The sequence below is a fragment of the Podarcis raffonei genome, chromosome 2, assembly GCF_027172205.1.
Source record: "Podarcis raffonei isolate rPodRaf1 chromosome 2, rPodRaf1.pri, whole genome shotgun sequence".
NCBI lineage: Eukaryota > Metazoa > Chordata > Lepidosauria > Squamata > Lacertidae > Podarcis > Podarcis raffonei.
In genome coordinates, this window is record NC_070603.1 from 22,581,282 (window position 1) to 22,603,048 (window position 21,767).

Sequence of the window (21,767 nt, forward strand, 5' to 3'; positions counted from 1 at the left end):
TAATAAATACTTTTAATATGTTAATGTTGTATTTTAATCTTGCTTTTAAGTTGTATTTATTCAACTTGTTTTTATTATTGCTTGTTAGCCGCCCTGAGCCCGGCCTTGGCTGGGGAGGGCGGGGTATAAATAAAAATTATTATTATTATTATTATTATTATTATTATTATTAACGGCGGGAAAAGAAACAAAAAACAGGCTTTAAGCTGCATCTCTGTGTTGACAGCCACACAGACGTTAGCAGGATTCCCCCCAGAACCCACACCTTTTAGGATACTGCGCCTTTCCATCTCTTTCTCGAAACTACTACTAGCCCTTTTAGGAAAAACTCCCGCCAAGCCAGACACCCGCGTGCTCCGCCGAGGGCGCCAGAGCCAATCGGAGGAGAGGGTGGGCGTGGCGAATGGAACGCGGGAAGCAGACTGGGAGGCGGAGGCGGAGCCGTGGAACGGGAAGCGCTCGCATTGTTGCCAAGTTGCTCGGCTTCGCGCGCGGGAAAGAGAACACAAGAGCGCGGCCAACCGCCGGGGAAAAAAGATACACAACGTTCCATTTTGCGCGGCGTCGAACGCGCGGGGAGGTTGCAGCCTTCTCCAACTGCGCGGCCGCTGATCAGGGAAGTGCCCCGCCTGGATCTCGCTAACTACTTGCCCCTTCTTTCCTTCCTTCTTTCTTTCCTTCCTTCCTGCCTGCCTGCCCCGATCTCTCTGCGCTCTACGGAGAGGCAAGCTGGGATCCACCCCAGCCAAACCCTCCTCCCATGGAGAACTTCCAGAAGGTGGAGAAGATCGGCGAGGGCACCTACGGCGTGGTCTACAAAGCGAAGAACAAAGTCACCGGGGAGGTGGTGGCGCTTAAGAAAATCCGCCTGGACACGTGAGTGCAAATAATTCCTCGCCAGACACCCCCCACCCACTCCAAAAAAACCCCCCCAAACAAACCCAATTTTAAAGAAAGAAACTGGGTGGCCTGGGGAGCAAAAAATGAAAAATCCCCTTCGCTGCTGCTTGAAGGCGCTGGAAAGAATCTGCAGACGAATCTGCTCCTCTCTTTGCATTAGGAGGAAGAGGAGGAGGAGCCGGGATTTTCTCTTTTGAATGGGTGGGTGACGAGCAAGGCGACTTGGGAAGAAGTTCGCGGCCCTCCCTCCTTCCTGTAACTTCGCGGACGGAGAACAGAACTTCCCTTGTGCGCCGATTCGGTATATGTTTAGGGCCGACCTACGCGAGGCGGAGTGGGAGAGAGCCGTTCTCCTCCCCTCCCCTCCCCTCCCGCTTTCTTGGCCTCACTTTCGGGGGGGGGGCTCGTAGTACCTACGTAGTACGGGGGGGTTGCCCTCAAGTCGTGGTTTTGCTTGGCTGCAATGCCCAAGGTGTGCTGGACTTATTTTGAGTGCACAATTTCCCCTCCCTCTCTCAAGTTTCATGTGAAACTTCTGAATTGCAACTTATTGAAAAGTACGATTCTGTTCATACGGATCTGAATGACCCCCTTGCGGCATTAATTTACTGAGCGATGCTAAAATGTTCGTTATGGCCAGTTTCTGCATTGCAAAAGGCCACCGGGCTTATTTTGCACATATTTTAAGTTCTAATCGAATTGTCGGGATGGGACCCTCCATAGGCGTAGCCAAGGGGGGAGGCAGCTGCCCCCCCCCATAATCCTCCAAAAGTATTGAAAAGTTTTAAAAATACAGTACCAAATAAACTGAGGTTCGGCCAGCCCAGCAGAAGCCTGCCCCCAGTAATTGTGCTCTATTTGGTGGGATTTTTTGGGTAATCTCCCCCCAACTTTTTAGGTGATCTCCCCCCAAAAGCTCAACAACTTTTTGCTCCCCACAAAGAAAAATCCTGCCTGGCTATGTCCGTGGGATCCTCAGGGTGATTTATACACAACATAAATTTAAAGAATATTCAACGCATATATGACTTCCCTAAAGAACAGTAGGAACTGTAGTTTCCCCTCCACTGGCATGCAGTTTCCAGCACCTTTAGCAAACTATAGTTCTCAGGATTCTTTGGGAAATGTCATGCACCTTAAATGTATAGTGTGTGTCTTCTTGACGGGGAAGGGAGCCCCTCATTTTGTATCTAGATTTTTTTCCTAGTGGCGCTGGGGCCTCATCTTGATTGTGCTGCTTTCGAAATGGGCAGTCCAGGAGAATCTGGGCTGGAAGAGAACCCTGAATTTCCCCTGAATGCTGTTTGCTGGGAGTCGCAAGCGCAGTGGGAAGGTTGTACAGTGGTACCTCGGGTTATGTACTTAATTCGTTCCAGAGGTCCATTCTTAACCTGAAACTGATCTTAACCTGAAGCACCACTTTAGCTAATGGGGCCTCCTGCTGCTGCCGCGCTGCCAGAGCACGATTTCTGTTCATATTCTGAAGCAAAGTTCTTAACCTGAAGCACTATTTCTGGGTTAGCGGAGTCTGTAACCTGAAGCGTATGTAACCCGAGGTACCACTGTACTCAGGTCTTGCTTACAGGCTTCCAATAGGCCAATGTGAGGACAAAATGTAGGGTTAGATGGGTCTTTGACTTGATCAAGCAGGACTTTTCTCCTGTTCCCATACTCCTAATCAGTGGTTGGGATTAATTCTTCCAGGCTGGAGAGGAGAGTGTCTCTGAGCATGGGCAAAGTGATGTATTTTCTGTGACCACAGCCTATCCTCATTAATGTTAGAAATTCAGATGTGTAAGCTAGGTGCTAAATGGCTCCTTAAACCAGGGTTGCAGTTGCCCAGACAGAATGCCTAGTTGCCATTTCCGGGGCCAGGCGGCTCGAAAGTCATATTTTTCAGTATAAGAGTTTTTGGTTCCTTAATTTCATTCTGATTGTGCAGATGAAATATTACAGAATTCTACAGGGTGTGTTGCCAGTGTGGGAAAACCGTCAAGATCCAAGGATCATCAGGCACGCACCTCCAGATGGTGGAGATGTCGGGCGTCATCCTGACACCCAGACATCTTCACATGGTTTCAAGTGGCTGATAGCCAGATGCAAAATACTCTTGGCACCAGGCAAATTTTGAACACTAATCCTCCTATATCTTAAGGCAGGCAATAGGTTCTAGGTTCAGGGTGTGCTGCTGGCAAAATATGACTTTACATGAGTGGCAAAACCTACTCCCTTCCCCACTATTGTGGGTTTAATGTAAACTGAGCAGTCTTGAGCATTAGATCCAGTTGTGGCCGACTCTGGTGTTGCGGCGCTCATCTCGCTTTATTGGCCGAGGGTGCCGGCGTACAGCTTCCGGGTCATGTGGCCAGCATGACTAAGCCGCTTCTGGCGAACTAGAGCAGCACACAGAAATGCCGCTTACCTTCCCGCCGGAGCGGTACCTATTTATCTACTTGCACTTTGACGTGCTTTCGAACTGCTAGGTTGGCAGGAGCTGGGACCGAGCAATGGGAGCTCACCCCGTTGTGGGGATTCGAACCGCCGACCTTCTGATCGGCAAGTCCTAGATTCTGTGGTTTAACCCACAGCGCCACCCGCGTCCCTGAGCAGCCTTGCTACTCTGTGTTTATACAATGCCCAATGTACTGGACTGGAATGAATTACCCTAGATCTACAGTCCTATAGCCACCCTTGAGCTATTTCTGTTGAACTCAATGAGACATCCTCTCGAGTAGTCACGTTTAGGATTGTGCTGTAGGGTCACCTTTTTATATTACCGTTACTTGGGGGTTTAAAACATAGTGAATGTTGACTGTGATACATTTATATCCCAACCTTACTCTGAAGAAGCCCCACCTTGACATACTTGTTTCTTCTTCCTAATTAATTCTCACGACAACTTTTCAGAAGGTTAGGCTCGTCGCCCAGTGAATTCAGCTGAATTCATGCTCTGGATTTTCCAAACCCCTGCCTCATGGTTTTCAGGGACAGGAAAATGCTGTTTGAGCATAGCATTCTCTTGGCTGTCCATTTGGTCTTAGCAGCGGTCTGCATTGGTAACTTACGTGCAAATTACCTGCAGTTCGTGGCATGCCCACCTGCCATGCACATGTGAAATCAGGTGCTGGGCAGGTGAAAATGCAGCTGCCAGTTCAGAATTGGGAGCCTTAAAGCACACTCCTAATTGTGCATCAGCAAGGGAGGCTGGCTGTCGCTGCCAGTTATCTGAGTAGTGGTGAGGGCAAACCAAGCGAGATTGTCTGTGCTATGGGGTTCCCCATACAACACTAGGTGGAGGTTGAAACCTGTGCCTGTTTAGCCTGCTGGCAATATTCAGAGTTCTGTACCCCTGTTCTAACATGGTGGCAGTTTGCCTGCCCTGCTTTTAACTTATTTAGGGCAATTCCTCCCACCCCTTCAAACCCTTCTATACTACAATCGTACCTTGAAAGTCGAACAGAATCTGTTCCGGAAGTCCGTTCGACTTCCAGAATGTTCAAAAACCAAATTGCAGCTTCTGGTTGGCTGCAGGAAGTTCCTGCAGCCAATCAGAAGCCTTGGGCGTTCAGGTCCCAAAAATAGTTCGCAAGCAGAACAGTCATTTCCAGGTTTGCAACATCCGGGAGCCAAAATGTTCGGGAACTAAGCTGTTTGAAAACCAAGGTGCGACTGTATTTGGCAAACCGAGTTAGTCTGGGTACGTAGCACCACCATCAAAAACAGTTCAGCCGGTGGCATCGCTGCACATTCCAGGAACTGATTTTATATGATTTAAGGTTAATCACCTAGGCTAGATACAGGGGAAGGCCCAGTGCAATGTTGTTTGGGCTTCAGTGTGCAAACGGATTAGACCGCATGCCTTTGCTGAATAAACGTCCACAGTGGAAAATCCTTTCTCCCACAAGTGCCCAGTTTTGGTGCCCAGTTTGCCACATTGAGGGAGCATCTTATTATGTCGGATCAGTGGGTCATGGACACGGCTACTTCCGCTCTGTAGCACCCTCTCTGCCCTTCTCACCTGGTTTCCCCTCTTTGTTCGCAGGGAGACTGAAGGCGTTCCGAGTACAGCCATCCGGGAGATTTCCCTGCTAAAGGAGCTGAACCACCCCAACATCGTCAAGTAAGTATGTGGAAGGAAGTTGGCTGAGATCTGTGCTTTGGGAAGGAGTGAGTAGAATGTCTTCCGTTCCAGTCAATTTATTAAGGGTACAACACTCCTTGGGACGCGGGTGGCGCTGTGGGTTAAACCACAGAGCCTAGGACTTGCTGATCAGAAGGTTGGCGGTTCAAATCCCCGCACCGGGGTGAGCTCCCGTTGCTCGGTCCCTGCTCCTGCCAACCTAGCAGTTCAAAAGCATGTCAAAGTGCAAGTAGGTAAATAGGTACCACTCCAGCAAGAAGGTAAACGGCGTTTCCGTGCGCTGCTCTGGTTCGCCAGAAGTGGCTTAGTCATGCTGGCCACATGACCCGGAAGCTGTACGCCAGCTCCCTCGGCCAATAAAGCGAGATGAGGGCCGCAGCACCAGAGTCGGTCACAACTGGACCTAATGGTCAGGGGTCCCTTTACCTTACAACACTCCTTGGAGGTGCCGTCCTAACTGCCCATTCTATCCAGTATCTGGTAGCAACTATCAGAGGATGCTTCAAAGAAGATTGCATAATAGTCAAACGGCACAGAGCTACCACTCCCCAGTGTTTCTGTTTCTATAAATCTTTGAGGCGCGCAGCCTGGGAGTCATTCTGGACTCACAGCTGTCCATGGAGGCACAGGTCAGTTCTATGTCCAGGGCAGCTGTCTGCCAGCTCCGTCTGGTATGCAGGCCGAGACCCCACCTGCCCACAGACTGTCTTGCCAGAGTGGTGCATGCCCTGGTTATCTCCCGCTTGGACTACTGCAATGCGTTCCACATGGGGCTAACTTTGAAGGTGACCCGGAAATTGCAACTAATCCAGAATGCGGCAGCTAGACTGGTGACGGAGTGGCCGCCGAGACCACATAACCCTGGTCCTGAAAGACCTCCATTGGCTCCCAGGACGTTTCCGAGCCCAATTCAAAGTGTTGGGGCTGACCTTTAAAGCCCTAAACGACTTCGGCCCTGAAGGAACGTCTCCACCCCCCATCGTTCAATCCAGACACTGAGGTCCAGCTCCGAGGGCCTTCTGGTGGTTCCCTCCCTGCAAGAAGTGAGGTTACAGGGAACCAGGCAGAGGGCCATCTCAGTAGTGGCACCCTTCCTGTGGAACACCCTCCCATCAGATGTCAGGGCAATAAACAACTATCTGACTTTTAGAAGACATCTGAAGGCAACCCTGTTTAGGGAAGTTTTTAATGTTTGGTTGTGTTTTTAATATTCTGTTGGGAGCTGCCCAGCGTGGCTGGGAAAACCCAGCCAGATGGGCGGAGTATAACTAATAAATTATTATTATTATTATTATTATTATTATTATTATTAAGGTTTAAGGGTGTTGCATTATTCCTGGCCAAAAAAATGCCTTCTCATTACTGCTTCCTTATCAGATTCCTTATTTCTTCCTTCCCCGACTCTCCAGGTTGCTGGATGTGATCCACACCGAGAACAAGCTCTACCTGGTCTTTGAGTTCCTACACCAGGACCTCAAGAAGTTCATGGATTCTTCGTCCGCCATCAGTGGCGTAGAGTTGCCCCTTACCAAGGTGACTAGGAGGAGGGCAGGGCTGCTAGGCTATGAAACACGTAGGCACACACACGGTGAATACACTGGCGATGTTGGTTTTCGCTAATGCCCAGATTAGTGCAGAAGCGCCGATGTTGTGCTCCTGCACTCGCAGGTTTGCCCTGTTCCTTTTTTGAGGGCGGCTTTGTGTCTGCAGTGGAATGTGTGCACGAGGCCAGCGTTGAAGTGAATGAGGAAACTCCCTGCATGTTCAGGGAGTCTCGTATGTGCATGCATAGAAGAAATGCACCAGTGTGGATAAATGCTAGATCTTGGATCTCTCTAGAATTGGGTAGCGTCTTCATATAGAAATGGGTAAAATAAAGGTGAAGGACCCCTGGATGGTTAAGTCCAGTCAAAGGCGACTGTGGGGTTGTGGTGCTCATCTCACTTTCAGGCCGAGGGAGCCAGCGTTTGCCCACAGACAGCTTTCTGGGTCATGTGGCCAGCATGACTAAACCGCTTCTGGTGCAAAGGGACACCGTGACGGAAACCAGAGCGCATGGAAACGCCATTTACCTTCCCACCGCAGCAGTACCTATTTATCTACTTGCACTTTTGGCGTGCTTTCGAACTGCTAGGTTGGCAGGAGCTGGGACAGAGCAACGGGAGCAGAGGGCCTTCTTGGTAGTGGCACCCGCCCGTCCTTCAGATGTGAAGGAAATAAGCAGCTATCTTATCTTTAAAAGACATCTGAAGGCAGCCCTGTTTAGGGAAGTTTTTAATATTTAATGCTGTATTGTTTTTAACACTCGATTGGAAGCCGCCCAGAGTGGCTGGGGAAACTCAGCCAGATGGGCAGGGTATAAATAATAAATGATGATGATGATGGGGATTCGAACCGCCAACCTTCTGATCAGCAAGCCCCAGAGGCTCAGTGGTTTAGACCACAGCGCCACCTGTGATAGACATGGGTACAGATTGTATGGTTTAATGTTGTTTTCACACTTTATCCTTCGGTGAGGTGTTTTTAAAATGACAAAAAAAATCCGACTTGGCTTATAACAAAAGAAGAGCTGGGGCACACGATCTGGCCACGGGAGTGGGGGCGGGACTTGGTGTGGCCCCCCCTGACTTGTCCTTGGTTTGTGTAGAGCAGGGGTCAGCCAACTTTTTCAGCAAGGGGCCGGTCCACTGTCCCTCAGACCTTGTGGTGAGCCGTACTATGTTTTGAAAAAAGAAAAGAAAAAAGTATGAATTCCTAAGCCCCACAAATAACCCAGAGATGCATTTTAAATAAAAGGCCACATTCTACTCATGTAAAAACACACTGATTCCCGGACCGTCTGCGGGCCGGATTTAGAAGGCGATTGGGCTGGATCTGGCCCCTGGGCCTTAGTTTGCCTACCCATAGCGTGGACTCTACATACTTCAACAGGCAGGCAGGGATTCTGTGGAGGAGTAATTTGCTCTTCTCCATGCATTCACGGTAATTGCAAATGCACTAGGATCCATGTGAGCCCCAAGGCCAGCTGGGAAGGGAAATGTTCTGTTGGGTCTTATCGCAGTCCTTTCTCCTAGCCATTGCAGAACCTGAACTGCACTGGGCTGTAAATCCTTAGCCGCCAGGTCTGAGACAAAAAGTGGCAGCAAGGATCGCCTGTGTTGCAAACAGAAAAACCTGGCAACCTAAAAGCAACACGTCAGGCTGATAATTTGATTATAGTGGTACCTCGGGTTACATACGCTTCAGGTTACATACGCTTCAGGTTACACACACTGCTAACCCAGAAATAGTGCTTCAGGTTAAGAACTTTGCTTCAGGATGAGAACAGAAATCGTGCTACGGCGGCGCGGCGGCAGCAGCAGGAGGCCCCATTCGCTAAAGTGGTGCTTCAGGTCAAGAACAGTTTCAGGTTAAGAACAGAACTCCAGAACGAATTAAGTTCTTAATCTGAGCTACCACTGTACAACACTTCAAACAGCTACTAAATTGTATCTTCATTCAGAGTCAAGTGGCCTACAATATATACAAGGTAACACCAACTAATGTGACACCAGCGAATTTTCCAGAGTAGGGGATTTTTTGATGGTGTATCAAACGGAGAATAATTCAAGCTTGAGGCAACATGCCTTCCAAAATAAGAATTAAGTCCCCAACTCCACAGATGCGCCTGGTTATATACACGACTTATTCATATATTTAGCGGTGGATAGGCTGAAAGAAGTTGGTGTTCCAGAGGCAAACTTAAAGCAGACAAATCCAATCCCTTTTCCCGACTTAAAACTTTCTAGGCGTGGCCAGTTCAGGTGACTCAGCAACGGAGATGTCCCCTCCCATCATTAAAATTCATTTCCAAAATGCCGAGATCAAATGAATTTTAATGACTGGAAAGGATTTAGGTCATCTCTGCTTGAGCTGTTGACTCAGCTTAAGTGGCAACACCTCGTAGGTTCAAGTACGAGGGTTGGATGGGTTCCCAGCATTTTAAGCTCTCAGCTGCTGGTGCTGAGGCCAGTTCTCCTGACATCGAGCTTTCCGTTGGCTCTGTAGGGCTGTTCTCCGTCTCTCATCCTTTCTGTCTCTCTTCCCCTAGAGCTACCTGTTCCAGTTGCTGCAGGGACTTGCCTTCTGCCACTCTCACCGCGTGCTCCACCGCGACCTGAAGCCGCAAAACCTCCTCATCAACGCAGAGGGAGCCATAAAACTGGCCGACTTTGGGCTCGCTCGGGCGTTTGGCGTGCCCGTGCGAACCTACACACATGAAGTGAGTGTGTGTCGCTCGCTTGTTTCTGATCAATTTTCTCCCCAACTCCCCAAATATTGGGGAAAATAATTGTCTTGGTGCTGCAAGTGTGTAATGTAATGGCACAAATTGGCTTCCCAGAGATTTCCCCCAAAATTTATGGTCCAGGAAGTTTCGTATCACTAGTTAGTATTACATGGAGCTGCACCCAAGGTGGATAAAATCCAATGATTTAATAATAATAATAATAATAAATATATATTTTTTAAATTTAAATGGGATTTTTAAAATTTAAATTGGGTTATAAAAAAAAAGTTTAACCACGCCAGTTAACAAACATGGAAACAGATGCTATAATGTTACTATTTTAGTTAAATAAATTGTTTAAATTGTTATTAAGGAAATGATTGTTTTTCTCCTTCCAATAAGGTACAGCAGAAGAGTTGCCCAAATATACAGTGAACTTATTAAACCTCACAATAATTTCATAATTATTGGTCTATGTAATTCCAATAGTATAACCAAATAAGTAATTTTTGATATAACTGAAAAATCTACTCAGAAAAATTATTATTCCCAAAATGAAACCTTCTTCTGGTTGTAAATATTAAGATTATACCAGCAGGAATGAGTCTTTCTGTAAAAAGATATGATTTAAATCAAGTCTTATTGACTCGTGATTTAAATCAAATCCATCCTGGCTGCATCTAAAGACAGTTTGGAAGCTTGATTTGTTTAAAAATGCAGTTCCCAACCTCAAACTGGTGCCAGTAGGTTTGGTTGCATAAACCCTCTTCTCTGGTCATCAATTTGCATCCACACTCAATTCAAAAGGCTTTTGAGCTCTAAAGCTTTAAATGCCTTGGAGCCGGGATACTTTAAGAACTGTCTTTTCCAATAAGAAATTGCCCTGATTGTTCAAGTCTACATCGGAGGCCCTATTGTGTGTTTTAACATTGGCATAAGTGTCAGTTTGTAGGTGCAGGGCAGAGGACCTTCTCTGAGTCTTCTGGCCCATGTTTTCTTACAGGCACTGAAAACTGGTTTGCGTGGCTTTCTTAACGACGTGATATTAGTACTGTGCTGCTCCTCCCTGTTTACTGACTGATGGGTTTTCTATGTCTGCCCTGTTTCTCATATTTTAAAAGTATATTTATAGATTTTTCAAATTGTGGCCAGATGTTTCTGTTGTACTTTTAGATGGAAAAGTGGATGCTGTTGTTTGATGATTTATTTATGCGGAGCTTTTCGACCGGTGGGCATATTAAAACAGATATATATGCAGTTGAGTGGGTGGAAATGCCATAAATCAGTCATCAATAAAGAAGTCAGCAAGCAAAGCAATACTAAACATTGAAATCCGCAGGAGAGACAAAAGAAAGCTGCCTCAAGCTGCAGGATTTTCTAATAATAATAATAATAATAATAATAATAATAATAATAATAATGTACCACTACATAAATATGGTAAAATAGGTCTACAGTAAGCAATGGGCATTTTTTGGACACAGCATTAGAAAAGCTGTCATTGAGATGCAGCCTGCAAAATGTAAAATGATGCTGTGACTTTCTTATGAGCATAAATCCGTAAAAAACCAAAGCAATGTGGGCATTAATAGTGCTTTAGTTTAACTATTATGATCTAAGGATACACGGTTGCCCAGAATTCCCTATTTAGTTGGCACCTGCTTTGTGCGAGAGAGACAGTTGGTCTGGGGATTTAGATTCCCCCCCCAGCTGTAATAATAATAATAATTTTAATAATGTTATTATTCATACCCCGCCCATCTGACGTGGTTTCCCCAGCCACTCTGGGCTGCTGTGAGCAACATGGGAATTTGCACTACAGCACATTAGACCATTGGTTTTCTCTTCTCTGGTATAGGCTACACAGACTGGCAGTGGACTGTTAAGATTCTAGTCAGGGGTCATTCTCAGCCTTGCTTAGAGATGTCAAGGATTAAATTTGGGATATTTTGTCTGCACAGCTTGTGCTCTGCCACTGAGCTACAGTGGTACCTCGGGTTAAGAACTTAATTCATTCTGGAGGTCCGTTCTTAACCTGAAACTGTTCTTAACCTGAGGTACCACTTTAGCTAGTGGGGCCTCCCGCCGCCAACGTGTGATTTCTGTTCTCATCCTGAAGCAAAGTTCTTAACCCGAGGTACTATTTCTGGGTTAGCGGAGTCGGTAACCTGAAGCGCCTGTAACCTGAGGTACCACTGTACTGCCCTTGGCCGCAAAAAAATTCTCTTCAGATTATCTTTTAAATAAAAGTTGGATAATTAGGGCCTTCTCGGTAGTGGCAGCCACGCTGTGGAACACCCTCCCATCAGATGTCAAGGAGATGAATAACTATAGAACCTTCAGTTACAGATACCTATCAGTTACAGATACCTATCTACCTAGCCGTGTTGGTCTGCCATAGTCAAAACAAAAAATTTTTTTTCCTTCCAGTAGCACCTTAAAGACCAACTAAGTTAGTTCTTGGTATGAGCTTTCGTGTGCATGCACACGAGCTTTCGTGTGCATTTCGTGTGTGTATCTGAAGAAGTGTGCATGCACACGAAAGCTCATACCAAGAACTAACTTAGTTGGTCTTTAAGGTGCTACTGGAAGGAATTTTTTTTTTTTTTTGACTATAGAACCTTCAGAAGACTTCTGAAGGCAGCCCTGCATAGGGAAGTCTTTTAATGTGTAATAATAAAAAATAATATGTAACAAAAATAATACTTAAATTTGTATACTGCCCTATCCTCACAGGTCTCAGGGCAGTTACAATGTAAAATCACAATATAAAATGCAAAATACAGAATATAAACATAAACAACCCAGTAAACATCCCCAACCCAAACAAGCTTGCTCCAGCCTCCATGTGACAGCCCTTTAGATATTTGAAGATGGCTATTATCTCTATGTCTCCTCTTTCCCAGGCTAAACGTACCCAGCTCCTTCAACCATTATTAGGTTCTTGTATCTGATGGAAGCCACCCATAGTGGCTGGGGCAACCCTATCAGATGGGTGGGGTAGAAATAAAATTATTATTGATAATACTCTTGTTGTTATCTGCTGCGAGCAACAATATAGGTTGGGAAAGGGCTACTCTTTTGAAAATAATTCCTGAGTCTTTTAAAGTCAAAACATCATGTACAGCTGATCTTACAATAACTGGAATGCCTCATAGTTGTTGTTGTTTGGACCCTGTGTTTTCTGCGTCAGAAAAAACCTTGGTAGAGGGAATGTTTATCCCAGCCTCTTGATTATCCAGTTGTTTTAGGTGTGCACATTCAGGGTAACCCTCCTTATGAAGGAGTTGCTGGTGTGCGCCCCTGTTTTGAATGCTAAACTTACCTTCATTCACAGGGGCTGGAGTTGCATCTGTAATAAACTGGGACTCCTTCCTGCCAATGGCCTGTAATTTAATTGCATGTATGTAAGGTAAAGGTAAAGGGACCCCTGACCATTAGGTCCAGTCGTGGCCGACTCTGGGGTTGCGGCGCTCATCTCGCTTTATTGGCCGAGGAAGCTGGCGTACAGCTTCCGGGTCATGTGGCCAGCATGACTAAGCCGCTTCTGGTGAACCAAAGCAGCGCACGGAAACGCTGTTTACCTTCCCGCCAGAGCGGTACCTATTTATCTACTTGCACTTTGATGTGCTTTCGAACTGCTAGGTTGGCAGGAGCTGAGACCGAGCAACGGGAGCGCACCCCGTCGCGGGGATTCGAACTGCCAACCTTCTGATCAGCAAGTCCAAGGCTCTGTGGTTTAACCCACAGCGCCACCCGCGTCCCTGCATGTATGTATAAAAAGGGAAAAACAACAACACTGAATTGTTTATGGGTGTTTTGTTTAACCCACAGCGCCACCCGCGTCCCTGCATGTATGTATAAAAGGGGAAAAACAACAACACTGAATTGTTTATGGGTGTTTTGTGCTTTACACTAGGTGGTGACCCTCTGGTACCGAGCTCCAGAAATTCTCCTTGGCTGCAAATACTACTCAACAGCTGTGGACATATGGAGTCTGGGTTGCATCTTTGCAGAGATGGTATGTACCTTTTTTTCGGGAGTGAAGCGGGGTGGGCGTAGTGAACGTGGCATCGGCTGGAATAGCTGATCAAAATGAAACCAACGGTGCTAAGGTTGGAATTTTGAATGCAGACCCAGAGTCTGTAAGCCCGGAGCAAGGTCTCTTGGGGAGGCAGAGGCAGAAGATGTGAAGCCACACTGTCCTGGAAAGAAGAGAAGTACAATGGTACCTTTGGTTACATACTTAATTCGTTCTGGAGGTCTGTTCTTAACCTGAAACTGTTCTTAACCTGAAGCACCACTTTAGCTAATGGGGCCTCCCGCTGCCACGGCGCCGCTGGAGCACAATTTCTGTTCTCATCCTGAAGCAAAGTTCCTAACCCAAGGTACTATTTCTGGGTTAGCGGAGTCTGTAACCTGAAGCGTATGTAACCCGAGGTACCACTGTAATAGATGCAAAACGTATTGGAGAACTGATGATGCCCTGTCCCACTTCCTAGGTAGGCCTGCATCTCTTGACACTAAATTGCTCAGGGGTGCTACAGGTGGAGACTGTAAATAAACTGGGCCAGAAAAGTTCTGGAATAACCAAAAGTTCCCGGTGTTCACAGGCAAATAGTTTCATAGGATGGGGAGGGATAATTCATCTCGCTTCTGTATTGGAATCCCAAGTATCAGCAGGCAGCAAAATGTCATTGAGTTCAGTACATCCACCATACCCTCTAAAAGTTACAATGCAGTGCCCAGTTCAAAATGTGTTTATAAGTGCGGGGGGTATGGCGTCTGAAGCCCAAGATAGGCTGGGAGAACCCTGTTGTCAGCTCCCACCAGCCCTGACGTCTACCATCCTTGCTGGCACTGGTGAGAATTGGGAGTCCAACCATATATTTGGGGGTGGGATCACTTCTCTGCCTCCTACTCTAGAGCAACGTTTGTCAAAGAGGAGAGCTAATGATTTGGTTTCAGTATAACGCAGCTATGTCGTCCCGTTCTCCAGATCTGAACAGTGCGTTCTGGAACTGCAGGAAAAGATTACAGTCATACCTCGGGTTACAGATGCTTCAGGTTGCGTTTTTTTCGGGTTGTGGATCACCAAAACCCGGAAGCACCGGAACGGGTTACTTCCGGGTTTCAGCGGTCGCGCATTCGCAGAAGCACTAAACCGCGCTTTGCGCATATGCGCCGAATCGCACCCCATGCGTGCGTAGATGCACCGCTGCGGGTTGCAAACGTGCATCCCGCACGGATCACGTTTGCAACCCATGCGTCCACTGTATTCTACTTCCATCCCTCTGGATCAGTGCACTTCTTGTCCCAGTACAGTGGTACCTCGGGTTACATACGCTTCAGGTTACATACGCTTCAGGGTACAGACTCTGCTAACCCAGAAACAGTACCTCGGGTTAAGAACTTTGCTTCAGAATGAGAACAGAAATTGCGCGGCGGCAGCGGGAGGCCCCATTAGCTAAAGTGGTGCTTCAGGTTAAGAACAGTTTTTAATTTTTTCTGCTTTTTGTTTTTCTTTTTTTTCTTTTTGACTTTATTTTTTTTGTATTGTATTAAATTTGAAAATCTTAATAAATATATTAAAAAAAAAAAAGAACAGTTTCAGGTTAAGAACAAACCTCCGGAACGAATTAAGTACTTAACCCGAGGTAACACTGTACAACTGCCCAAGCTCAATAACTTCAAATGCTGCTAATGGATGCATATTTACCACCTACCCCCCACTCCCCACCCAGATGCTTAAACATGTCAAGGATTTCTGTCTTCCACATAATCAGTTGCACCCATGGAACTCTAGCTTCTTCAAAAGTCTTGGGCCCAGCCCCGTTTTAATGCTGTTGGTGTGACATCAGCTTGGGTGCTCACATAAGTGAGCTGTCACGTGTTCCTTTCTGGAGCAGGGCTAGAGCCCTGATCAAATGCTTCCCACTTCCTTGCCTTTTGCCTTGTGAAGAGCTGCTGACGGGATCAGTTGACTTGGCAGCACCTTGTGGGGCAAGCAACCGCTAACATCATCCTCTTCCCCTGGGGCAGAAACCGCCAGAGAACTGGCAGCAGGGAACAGAAGGGGATCTGTTGTGGATTCACCTTTTGAGATGGCAGCACCGCTCAAGGCGGCGATGCTTCCCTTTCCTGTGGGGTGGGGGCAGCTGAGCATTTGTACTCCGGAGATGAGTGCAGAACTGTCTTGCACGCAGCTCATGCCGAGGGCTGTGCGTCATGGAGGGAGGGACTTGTGGAACTATTCCCATGGGAGCTTTCTGGGTCAGATATCTTTCCTCGGTCTTAGGTGGTCTGGATCGCCGGGCAATCTTGGTTTCAGCATCTTACAAGGCTATTAGCCCTTGTAAGTAGTACCAGGATCAAAAATGCATTTTAGTTTACTAGCTGGTTTTCCGTCCGGTAAATGAGGCTTACATAACAATGCGTAAATAATGCAACAAAAAAAAATAGTTGTGTACAAGTGGCAGCACTAAAAAAGCCAAATGGAACCTAAAAGTGGCAGGTCAGAAGACGAAAAGCAGATCAAAGCAGTTATATAAAAAAGGTTACAGCTTAAAAGACCGCTTTTTTAATAAACCTGTTACAGTGGTGCCTCGCAAGACGAAATTAATTCGTTCCGCGAGTTTTTTCTTCTTGCGAGTTTTTTGTCTTGCGAAGCACGGTTTCCCATAGGAATGCATTGAAAATCAATCAATGCGTTCCTATGGAAACCGCGTTCAGACCAGGTCCGGGGACAATCTGTCCCCCGACCTCTTCTGAAGGCTGGGGGGGGGGGACAAGGGCTTTTCTTCCCACCGCAGCCTTCAGAAGGCTGTTCTGAAGGCTGGCAGTGGGAAGAAAAGCCCTTCTCCCCACCTCCTGCCCCGCAAGCTCCGGGGACAGGAGGGCTTTGCTGCCGACCGCCAGCATTTTAAAAGCCGTCGGGATAGCGGAGAAATGCGCTGCGCTTCTCCGCTATCCCAGGAAGGCAGGCGGTTGGGAGCAAAGACTTTTGCCCCCCGCCGGCCTTCAGAAGAGGTCCTGGACCTCTTCTGAAGGCCGGCGGGGGGCAAAAGTCTTTGCTCCCAACCGCCAGCATTTTAAAAGAGGTCCCCGGAGATTTCCCTATGGGCTTTCTTCTTGCGAAGCAAGCCCATAGGGAAATTCGTCTGGCGAAGCACCTCGAAAAACGGAAAACTCTTTCTTCTTGCGAGTTTTCTGTCTTGCGAGGCATTCGTCTTACAAGGTACCACTGTAGTTGGGTTTCATGTAAAGAAATACGCTGTGAAAAAATGTGATAAGCATACAGTCAATTGATAGATATGATTAGAACTCTGCTGGCTATCCGAAAAGATCAATGTAGCAGCACCATAATCGAATGTTCAGGAAATAAGAAATTAAATAATTTGAGAATGGCCTTTTGCTACAGCCTGTCAAACTTTTAAGTGACTGGCAGCTGCTCTCTGGGTGTTGGATGGAAACAAGGTTTTTCCCGTCATCTTTCCCCCGATCCTTTTAACTGCGAGGTGCAGAGAATCGAGTCCAGGATCTTCTGCACTCAAAGCACAGAGCTATGTTGCTATTCCTGCAGTGGAGTTAGGCAGAGAGGTACCAGGTGGCCCTTCCTGGGCAGGGTGTTTCAGAGATTAGTGGTCATCCCAAAGGAAGCTGTACTTGGTGCATTACTTTTATCTCACCTTTATAACTGAGGATCCACCGTAAGGCTGCTGATCTCAGAAAGTGGGAAGTATACGTGGAAGAAGAGACAGTGCCCAGGCAGTATAAGACTTATTTAAGGTTATTTACCCAGTTTGCGCCCCGTCCAGAAGTACATTGGAAGCCAGTGCAGATAGGCCTGACTTGGAGCTATATACTCCCTTTGAGTCTGTTCTTACTAATAGAGAAACAGCAGTCTGCATTAGCTGCAGCTTCTGATACATTCTGATGAGTAGCTCAACACAGAACACATCACAGTAGTTCAGCAGAGAATCTGGTTAGACACAGATCATCTCTATTTTTGTGGCCTTGAAATAGCGACAGCCCGAGGGGTTTTTTCTTTCATTCTCTGCACTCTTCCTGTGGTTGTAGGGGAGGCTAAGCACAATTGAGAAAACCTCCCTGCCTATAAATGAATAAAGGATTGTAGATTTCCTGCTACTGCTGCTTCACCTTCGGAGTTAACTTATTACAGCAACCTCCAGTAGAAGTTCTCATAATAGCAATAATAATAATTTATTATTTACAGTCTATGCTGCCCACTCTAGGCAGCTTCCAGCAAAATAAAATACAAAACGACCTCAAACATTCAAAACTTTCCCTTCAGATGTCTTCTGAAAGTCAGATAGTTGTTTATTTCCTTGACATCCGATGGGAGGGTGTTCCACAGGGCATGCACCACTACCGAGAAATGCTCAAGAGTGATTTACATAAAACGGGTGGGGAATGTTGGATCCCGTCAGCCCCAGCCAGTGTAGTCACTGGCCAGAAATGTTGGGAACTGTAGTCCAGGAAGATCTGCAGGGTGACAGGTCCTCCCACCATAAAAGGTAAATGTCTGGCCCAATAGCTTCATGGGTGAGTTGGGATTTGAACTCGCTTCTCTCCAGTCCTGATTACTACACCCTGCTGAGTCCCTTGAGCACAATAGTTTTATGCCAGCCATGAGGGGAAGGAGGTGTGGCTGGCTGAAGGAAGGAAGATGTTTCATGGCACCGAGATTCTGAACTATCTTCCTCCTGCCAACAGATAACCCACAGAGCCCTCTTCCCTGGGGACTCGGAAATCGACCAGCTCTTCCGCATCTTCCGCACCCTCGGCACGCCGGACGAGACTGTGTGGCCAGGTGTCACCTCTATGCCCGACTACAAATCCAGCTTTCCCAAGTGGGCCCGACAGGACTTCAGTAAGGTAGTGCCGCCTCTGGATGAGGAGGGCAGGAAGCTCCTAGCGGTAAGTTAGCAAGGCAGTGCGGACAGAGTCTCAACAGCTTTAAGGGGGGAAAGGGCGTTGAGCATTAGCAAATATCCAGACCACTGGGGTGAGAGCATTTGCTCTGTACATGTCTTCACCCCCCCCCCAAAGTCATGGATCATTTCCTGGAGTAAAGTCCAATAAGTGGAATTCTGGCTTTTTAGAGAGATTTGAGCATGCATTCCCATGCAAGTGTCTATATCTCGCAGAGCTTAAGCCCAGTAATCCTTAGGAAGTGGCATACACCTGCCATTGCCTTCAGAATGATGCATTGGCAGTCCTGGCTTTCGATCTGCTTTAAACACCACTTTTATTTTATTTTTTACCTATAAAATCAGATTTCTACACCAAAAGAAATATAGCAGATCAATGTCCAGTGAAGACTGAATTTTTCCACGAAGACATTGGCTTCTGCCTGTTCTCTCTGCTTGTCGCCATATTTGCGAGCTTGCTTGTTCCTAAACTGTCTCAGCTTTTGGTTATCCATTATCTCCTGGGAGGTGCGCTCGTTATCTTCTGATTTTGGCAAATAATCAAGAAATTTTAGCAGTCGAGGTGTATTCATTCCCTATTCTCAATTAGAGCAACATCTTTAACATCTCCAAATAACAAAATGTGAGGGTGCATGGGTAAAGTGTAGCCCGTTATTTCTTCGTTTTCCAGTATTCTCCCATCATTTTCTGAATTTAGGACACATCCAGAATATATTCCACATCCCAGTGCTTTCACCTTTACGCCTCACTCGCTGTTGTATATACTATATCTGATTAAGATGTAGCAGTGTTAGGTACCGATGGAACAAAAACTGCCTTTATACTGTCTGTTTCTGGACCTCCCTACCTATAACATCCCTAGCTGGGGCTGATGGGAAATGTAGTCCAAGAACATCTGGAGGGAACCAGGTTCCTCACCCCTGCTTTCTGACATTTTGCTCTTGTTGCCGCAAACTCCTCCTTGCTATATTTCACCACCTCCCTGTTCTCAGTCCTGTTTTTGTTTTTTTAGTGTTTTGAGTTCAGTCTCTGCTTTTGCTCCTGGGGTAACATCTGTGTCCCACTACAGAGACTATATCATGTGTCTCCTGTGAAGGATCGAGGAGAGTTGGCTGCCCGTTCTTGGGCATCCTGCCTGCTGCTAACTCTTTGCTCCTTTCGCCTTTAGCAAATGCTGCATTACGACCCCAACAAGAGGATCTCGGCCAAGACTGCGCTCAATCACCCCTTCTTCCGGGATGTCACAAAAGCCGTGCCGCACCTCCGCCTGTGAGAGGAGAGTGGTGCCAACAAACCTGCCCTCTGGCAAACTCAGCAGCCCGTCCCGTCTTGGATTGCGCCAGGTGCCTGCACTTAGAAAAGACTTTTCTCAACTTCACCCTGCATGGAAAACTGGAGATCCAGCCCACACCTTTGGGGTTGTTTTATATTTACTCCTGGGTTTATTTTAAAGTACTAGCTGAGTGTGAAGGGTGCCTTTCCATGAGAAGAGAGGCAGAAGCCCCCAGAGCCAGCCGCCGCAGGAAGTCTAATTGCTCAGGAGGCTACAGTGTCATTCCTTTTTTTAAAAAAACCCCAGGATTTCTGTCTCTCTTCCCTTGGTAACTTTTACAAAGCGTCTTCTGTACTGTCGTGACTCGCTCAATTCCAGCTTCCTCTGCAAAGGTCAGCTGTTCATTTGCTTGAGCGGTCGTTGCCTCCAGCAGCCAGAGATGGCGTCTTTCTGATTTGGATCATGGGTGTTGGTTGGTGCTTGCATGATAAAGTCCTCCTGGTGCTGGCAGAGGTGCTCACCATTTCCTTTCAGATGGGATCCTCAATGAGGACTATGCACTTAACTATCCACTTTTCACAAGCAGGAAGATTTCCTTTTGTTAAGGAGCTGAGCAATGCCTGCAATATGCGAACGTGACATTCCTCATTGCACCAGCGATAGCAGTCAAAAGAGTCTGGTAGCCTTTTCCTGATGGACTGTGGTTTGTGATGCTTGCTGGTTGTGATGCTTGTTGCTTGAAGCCCACAAGAAGCCCTTGGAAAAAGAAGTTGGACTGTCAAAGCTCATAAGAACAGCTTGCTAACCAGCCACATGACCACTGTCTGTATGTTCATTGGGGGCAATGGGCATTATCCTATCCACTTTCCAATATCTTACTGTCTTGTCTCCTGTACATGCCTTTCTGGTCTGTGGCATTGAGTTACAGGCCTTTCCATCTGTGTGGCCGATTTAATGAGAAGGTGGGAAATATTGCAGAAGCTTTGCCCTTCTGTACTTATCAGCAACAGGACTTTCAGTTCATTGCTCTTTGGGCTCAAACTTATTTTTGGTAAACTAGCAAAGCCCTCAGCTGGAATGGATCTGCCAAGTAGCTTTGTCTTCAAGCAGTGTGTTGTGTGAAAATAGATTGATAACAAAAATGGTGCGCGAGTGCTTGTTAATTTTTTGAAGTTCAGGTGTGAGAATATTAAAGGGATAAAATTGCAGTTATTTCTCCTCTCCCCTCTTGTATTTTAGCCAAAATAGTGCAACTCCTACCTTCAGTTAGGGAATTATTATTTGTGAACTGCACTGTTCCAAGCTGCAAATGTCAACACCTCTATCTTTGTGCTACTATGCCTTGAAGGCACTCAGACCTCTCAGGTTATTTCAGTGAAATGCAAGGAAAAGGTGTGATTTGAGGTGCAGACAAACATTTAATCTATGGGGGGAAATCTAAACTTTCAATCCTGATTAGTTCCTTATAAATTACATGTGATGAACTAGAATTCTAAGCTTTTAGAACTAGTGTAATTGGTAGAGATCACTCAGTCACCTGGATTGAGCTAGTTATAAAAGCTTGTCTGCAGAAAGCAAGATTCACTAAATATGAAATATGAAACCCAAAAGGCAGCCTGCACAGTGCACTGGTGCTGCAATAACTTGAATAATCTAAACAAAGTCTCTTTGCCTTCTCTATAGTAAACTTTAAAGGTGTTTTTCTAGTTGTTTTGACAAATCCCACTTACCAGTGAATAGTGTGATGGGTCCAAAATGTGAGACTTCTGTAAAGCAAGGGATCATTTCTTATTTCTGTAAGGTTTTCGTTCCTTTTTTGTAACTTAAGAGGTATGTTGGAGCGATATACACGTTTTCTACAAGAAAATGTGTTTTGTGAAGTAACATTGCCTATTCAAATTCAGTGAATATTGAAGGAGGGGAGTTACCCCTTCATCATAAGCCATAATCTGTATTCTGTATAAAGACAACATGCTAACCTGGCAGACGTGAATGGGTCTTCATTGAGAAAGTGTGGCATTTCGGTTCCATTAAGCTGAAAATGTGCTAGCTGTGGGTAACTTTAAAATGCCAGCAATACACCATCCAGAAAATGTCAAGGTAGAAAGGGTTTTGTTCCCCTCCCAGTAGCACTATGCATATGCAATATTTAGAAGTGAGACTTTTTTCTTCTCTCTTCCACCTTCCCTTCATCTTTCGGATTAGAAGATGTTTATATATTTATAAGGCTGT

At 46.3% G+C, this 21,767-nt stretch overlaps 1 protein-coding gene across 1 annotated transcript; it reads left to right on the forward strand.

Moving 5' to 3' along the window:
* The first annotated feature begins 419 nt into the window (after nucleotides 1–419).
* On the forward strand, nucleotides 420–20,747 carry CDK2 (cyclin dependent kinase 2). Its single transcript, XM_053375263.1, has 7 exons — nucleotides 420–876; nucleotides 4,943–5,020; nucleotides 6,451–6,574; nucleotides 9,132–9,302; nucleotides 13,228–13,329; nucleotides 18,045–18,248; nucleotides 19,431–20,747. Exons 1-7 carry the CDS (start codon nucleotides 761–763, stop codon nucleotides 19,533–19,535), a joined length of 900 nt encoding a protein of 299 aa, XP_053231238.1. The 5' UTR covers nucleotides 420–760; the 3' UTR covers nucleotides 19,536–20,747.
* Nucleotides 20,748–21,767: the final 1,020 nt, after the last annotated feature.